A 6,000-nucleotide genomic window follows, 5' to 3' on the forward strand; every position below is an offset into this window, starting at 1 on the left:
AGGTTGTTGTGACGTAGATAGGTTGTTGTGAGGTAGATAGGTTGTTGTGAGGTAGATAGGTTGTTGTGAGGTAGATAGGTAGTTGTGAGGTAGATAGGTTGTGACGTAGATAGGTTGTTGTGAGGTAGATAGGTAGTTGTGAGGTAGATAGGTTGTGACGTAGATAGGTTGTTGTGAGGTAGATAGGTTGTGACGTAGATAGGTTGTTGTGACGTAGATAGGTTGTTGTGACGTAGATAGGTTGTTGTGACGTAGATAGGTTGTTGTGAGGTAGATAGGTTGTTGTGAGGTAGATAGGTTGTTGTGAGGTAGATAGGTTGTTGTGAGGTAGATAGGTAGTTGTGAGGTAGATAGGTTGTTGTGAGGTAGATAGGTAGTTGTGAGGTAGATAGGTTGTGACGTAGATAGGTTGTTGTGAGGTAGATAGGTTGTGACGTAGATAGGTTGTTGTGACGTAGATAGGTTGTTGTGAGGTAGATAGGTAGTTGTGAGGTAGATAGGTTGTTGTGACGTAGATAGGTTGTTGTGACGTAGATAGGTTGTTGTGACGTAGATAGGTTGTTGTGAGGTAGATAGGTTGTTGTGAGGTAGATAGGTTGTTGTGACGTAGATAGGTTGTTGTGAGGTAGATAGGTTGTGACGTAGATAGGTTGTTGTGACGTAGATAGGTTGTTGCGACGTAGATAGGTTGTTGCGAGGTAGATAAGTTGTGGCGTAGATAGGTTGTTGTGACGTAGATAGGTTGTTGTGAGGTAGATAGGTTGTTGTGACGTAGATAGGTTGTTGTGAGGTAGATAGGTTATTGTGAGATAGATAGGTTGTTGTGACGTAGATAGGTTGTTGTGAGGTAGATAGGTTGTTGTGAGGTAGATAGGTTGTGACGTAGATAGGTTGTTGTGACGTAGATAGGTTGTTGTGAGGTAGATAGGTTGTTGTGAGGTAGATAGGTTGTTGTGACGTAGATAGGTTGTTGTGAGGTAGATAGGTTGTGACGTAGATAGGTTGTTGTGACGTAGATAGGTTGTTGCGACGTAGATAGGTTGTTGTGAGGTAGATAAGTTGTGGCGTAGATAGGTTGTTGTGACGTAGATAGGTTGTTGTGAGGTAGATAGGTTGTTGTGACGTAGATAGGTTGTTGTGACGTAGATAGGTTGTTGTGAGGTAGATAGGTTGTTGTGAGGTAGATAGGTTGTTGTGAGGTAGATAGGTTATTGTGAGATAGATAGGTTGTTGTGACGTAGATAGGTTGTTGTGAGGTAGATAGGTTGTTGTGAGGTAGATAGGTTGTGACGTAGATAGGTTGTTGTGACGTAGATAGGTTGTTGTGAGGTAGATAGGTTGTTGTGAGGTAGATAGGTTGTTGTGACGTAGATAGGTTGTTGTGAGGTAGATAGGTTGTTGTGATGTAGATAGGTTGTTGTGAGGTAGATAGGTTGTGGCGTAGATAGGTTGTTGTGACGTAGATAGGTTGTTGTGAGGTAGATAGGTTGTTGTGAGGTAGATAGGTTGTTGTGACGTAGATAGGTTGTTGTGAGGTAGATAGGTTGTTGTGACGTAGATAGGTTGTTGTGAGGTAGATAGGTTGTGGCGTAGATAGGTTGTTGTGACGTAGATAGGTTGTTGTGAGGTAGATAGGTTGTGGCGTAGATAGGTTGTTGTGACGTAGATAGGTTGTTGTGACGTAGCTAGGTTGTTGTGAGGTAGATAGGTAGTTGTGACGTAGATAGGTTGTTGTGAGGTAGATAGGTTGTTGTGAGGTAGATAGGTTCTTGTGACGTAGATAGGTTGTGACGTAGATAGGTTGTTGTGACGTAGATAGGTTGTTGTGACGTAGATAGGTAGTTGTGAGGTAGATAGGTTGTTGTGAGGTAGATAGGTTGTTGTGACGTAGATAGGTTGTTGTGACGTAGATAGGTAGTTGTGACGTAGATAGGTTGTTGTGATGTAGATAGGTTGTTGTGACGTAGATAGGTTGTTGTGAGGTAAATAGGTTGTTGTGAGGTAGATAGGTTGTGGCGTAGATAGGTTGTTGTGACGTAGATAGGTTGTGGCGTAGATAGGTTGTTGTGACGTAGATAGGTTGTGGCGTAGATAGGTTGTTGTGACGTAGATAGGCAGGTAGGTTTACTCTTGTAAGGAAATGAGACATCTCCCCCAGAACCAATATTTGCTGTGGACGTTGTCTGTTTTGAAAATCTTGTGTGTGTGTGTGTGTGTGTGTGTGTGTGTGTGTGTGTGTGTGTGTGTGTGTGTGTGTGTGTGTGTGTGTGTGTGTGTGTTTCTTCTATCAACTGGAGAGGGAGGTGTAAATAACGGAATAGCATGTTTGTTCTCCACCTGTGGGAGGAGGGAGGAGGAGAAAGAAGAAGAAGAACTGCTGCCAGAGATGGATGCAATTAATGAGGAGAACCACCTGCTGGACTCGACTGCAGATGGACGGCAGTAAACTGCTGCTGCATCACTGCTGCTGCTGCATCGCTGCTGCTGCTGCTGCTGCATCGCTGCTGTGTTTGTGGCTGTTTATCTGTCGGGGAGCTGTGGAGTGATGGAAGGAGCATCGCCAGGCCGACTGCTCAGAGACAGTTCCTCATTCCCATCACAAGACCACATTTCCCACAAACCCTGTCACTTCCTGTTTGTTTTGATGGTTGTGTATGTCTTCGTTTGAGCTTCCATTGGCTTCAGCATGTTGTCATGTTGGAGAAGCCTGTTGCCATGGCGCCACCGTTCAGGTGGTTTGCACCAACTGTTTTCCCTCAGACGCCTCAAATCGTCCCAGTAAAACTCGGTGTTGACAGTCTGACATCCTGCTAACAAACAGCCTTAACCTGACTGCACCGCAGGCCTGTCAATCAAACAGACACGCCCCAAAAACAGGTCTTCTTGAATCTTCTTTTCTAATGAATGAGGGATTATTTTCAGATGGACCTCCAGAAAACTAAGAAGAAGGAGTGACTTTAGCTAACAACACCGAGATAACTGATGGACACATTTTATTCACTTTGGATTTGATGAGAGAAGTTGAATGGGAGTCTATGGAGCCGGAGGCTTTTTGGAGCCGACCTCTAGTGGCACTCGCTGGTATTGCAGCTTAAGACACTTCTGGATCGGAACCATTTTACAGACCTGAAGCTACGAACTCTTTTATATTCTATATATTATATTACATACATGCTGCACAACATCAGGAGAATACGTCCTCTTCTCACTCAGAAGGTGGTGCAGGTTCTGGTCCAGGTTCTGGTCCAGGTTCTGGTCATCTCACATCTAGACTACTGTAACTCCCTCCTGGCAGGTCTACCTGTTAGTACCATTCGACCTCTGCAGCTCATCCAGAATGCAGCAGCTCGACTGGTCTTCAACCTCTGAAATACACTCACACTACTCCGCTCCTCCTCCTCCCTCCTCCTCCTCCTCCTCCTCTCCTCCTCCTCCTCTTCCTCCTCCTCCTCCTTTACCTTGAACAGTAGAACTTTAGTATCTTAAAATAGAACTTACTGATAGAACTTTGCAGTTTAGCTTTCTGGAAGAAATTGTATTTTCTTGATTCTTGTTGTGGTTTTGAACCCTCATGGTTGAAATGAACTGATTGTAAGTCTTTGGATAAAAGAGTCAGATAAATGAAATGTCATGTAATGTAATATTCATTGTGTTTATGAATCAGTTTTAATAACTGATGCTCATGAAGAGAAACGTGACGGAGCAGAATCGGCTGTTTCCTGTCTGAAAGTCTGAATCAGCAGCTTCATGCCTGATTTTTACCTCCCTGATGGAAACGTGTTGAGTTGTAATCCGACCGACTGCAGAGCGTCTGCAGGTCGGATTACAACACGAAACGGTCGATTGGTCGGTGAACTCAGATGAGCTGTCCTAAACATCCCATAACAGCATGTTGCGTTGTTTACACTTATTGGTGTAACCCTTTAACATCTATGTTTATCCACCGATGACGTCCAACCCAATTATGCGTCGAGATATTTTAGATTAGCTCGTCCTGTAACCGTGGCGACAGCACCGCTACCTGTCCGAGCTGAAAGTTTGTATGAGAGTTCATTTCTGAGAGCAGGCTGGAAAAATACTGTGAAGTAAAATAAAATAAGGCTGATAATTCCCGGAGCAGCTGTGAAATCAGGGAGCAGCAGATGACGTCAGCTCAGCGTTTGTGTGGATCCTCCGTTAATCTCCCATCAACAACAACCGCTCGTACATCACGCAGTGACGCTAACATCTGCAAATCAGCTGCTGATTCATTTACTACAGCTTCTGCACTGCTGACGGACTCTCATCTCAGTATACAGAAGCATTAAACATCTCTCTTCAGTCTTCAGGCTCGTTTTGCGATGAGCAAACCGGTTGTGGCCTGTTACTCTGAAATCACATCCAACCGGTGCTTCAATCTGAAAATTCTTTATGACTCCGCTCCTTCCTTTACGGAGCCAAGATGGCGACTGTTTCTGCGTTCCTCTGAGCTCCATGAAGTGTCACCAGCTGACTGCCAGTACAAATACTCTGCTCCAAAAAATAAAGGGAACACTTAAACAACACAATGTACCTCCAATCAATCCCACTTCTGTGAAATCAAGCTGTCCAGTTCGGATCAACACTGATTGAGGATCAGTTTCACCTGCTGTTGTACAAATGGAACAGACAACAGGTGGAAATGAGGCAATTATCAAGACAACCCTATAAAGGGTATATTTTGTTCTCAAGACATTCCACTATGTAATGAATAAAGATTTTCAACTGGAATATTTCATTCATTGAGATCTAGGATGTGTTGTTTAAGTGTTCCCTTTATTTTGTTGAGCAGTGTAGATTCTGTTTAAATACCCAGTATGTGTAAATGTTGGACAGTGGCAGACTAACATCCGTCCTCTGTCTTCTACAGCCCACCGGTTACATGGAGACATGTCTGTCCTACAGCTCCATAGAGGACCTGCAGCTCCTCTCATGGGACAACGCCCCGAAGTACTGCGTCCAGCTCAGCTTCCCCGGCGGCACCATCCTCCTGCAGGTAATTAACGTGTATTCTAACAACATCACACACAGTCAGCAGAGTTCCCAACTTTTACAGGAAGTCACTTTCAGAAGTGTGTTCTCCTCTCTGTGGACGTCTCCTTTCAAGCTTTAATGTTATTAGAGGACCTGGACTACTGTAAAATCATTTATTATTTTTTGACAAAACACCTACAAAGAGACAAAACAACCACAAAGAGACAAAACGACCACAAAGAGACAAAACGACCACAGAGACAAAACACCTACAAAGAGACAAAACAACCACAAAGAGACAAAACGACCACAAAGAGACAAAACAACCACAAAGAGACAAAACGACCACAAAGAGACAAAACGACCACAGAGACAAAACAACCACAAAAAGACAAAACAACCACAAAGACTCAAAACAACCACAAATAGACAAAAACAACCACAAAAAGACAAAACAACCACAAAGACTCAAAACAACCACAAAGAGACAAAACAACCACAAAGACTCAAAACAACCACAAATAGACAAAACAACCACAAAGACACAAAACAACCACAAATAGACAAAAACAACCACAAAAAGACAAAACAACCGCAAAGACTCAAAACAACCACAAAGAGACAAAACAACCACAAAGACTCAAAACAACCACAAATAGACAAAACAACCACAAAGACACAAAACAACCACAAATAGACAAAAACAACCACAAAAAGACAAAACAACCACAAAGACTCAAAACAACCACAAAGACTCAAAACAACCACAAAGAGACAAAACAACCACAAAGACACAAAACAACCACAAAGACACAAAACAACCACAAAGATCTTTGTGCTCATTTTGTCTTTTTACATTTTATTTGAGCTGTTTTATATCTCTGTTGTAGGTTTGTGTCCCTTTTTAGTGGTGTTCTACATCTTTATAGCTTTTTTTTTTAAAGATTTAGTCTTGCGTCATTTTTTACATCTTCGTAGCTGTGCTGTAACTCATTCTTTGTTTTGTCC

At 42.9% G+C, this 6,000-nt stretch overlaps 1 protein-coding gene across 1 annotated transcript in view; it reads left to right on the plus strand.

Moving 5' to 3' along the window:
* cmip (c-Maf inducing protein) overlaps positions 1–6,000 on the plus strand; it is a 41,196-nt gene that overhangs the window by 7,774 nt on the left and 27,422 nt on the right. The window contains exon 2 of the mRNA XM_069719402.1: positions 4,889–5,014. Within this exon, the coding sequence (XP_069575503.1) occupies positions 4,889–5,014 (126 nt within the window). The remainder of the gene's footprint in view (positions 1–4,888; positions 5,015–6,000) is intronic.

Source organism: Brachyistius frenatus, unplaced genomic scaffold, assembly GCF_029030835.1.
Source record: "Brachyistius frenatus isolate BFR_SWC_R1_liver_20210118 unplaced genomic scaffold, ASM2903083v1 Contig_214, whole genome shotgun sequence".
Classification (NCBI taxonomy): Eukaryota; Metazoa; Chordata; class Actinopteri; family Embiotocidae; genus Brachyistius; species Brachyistius frenatus.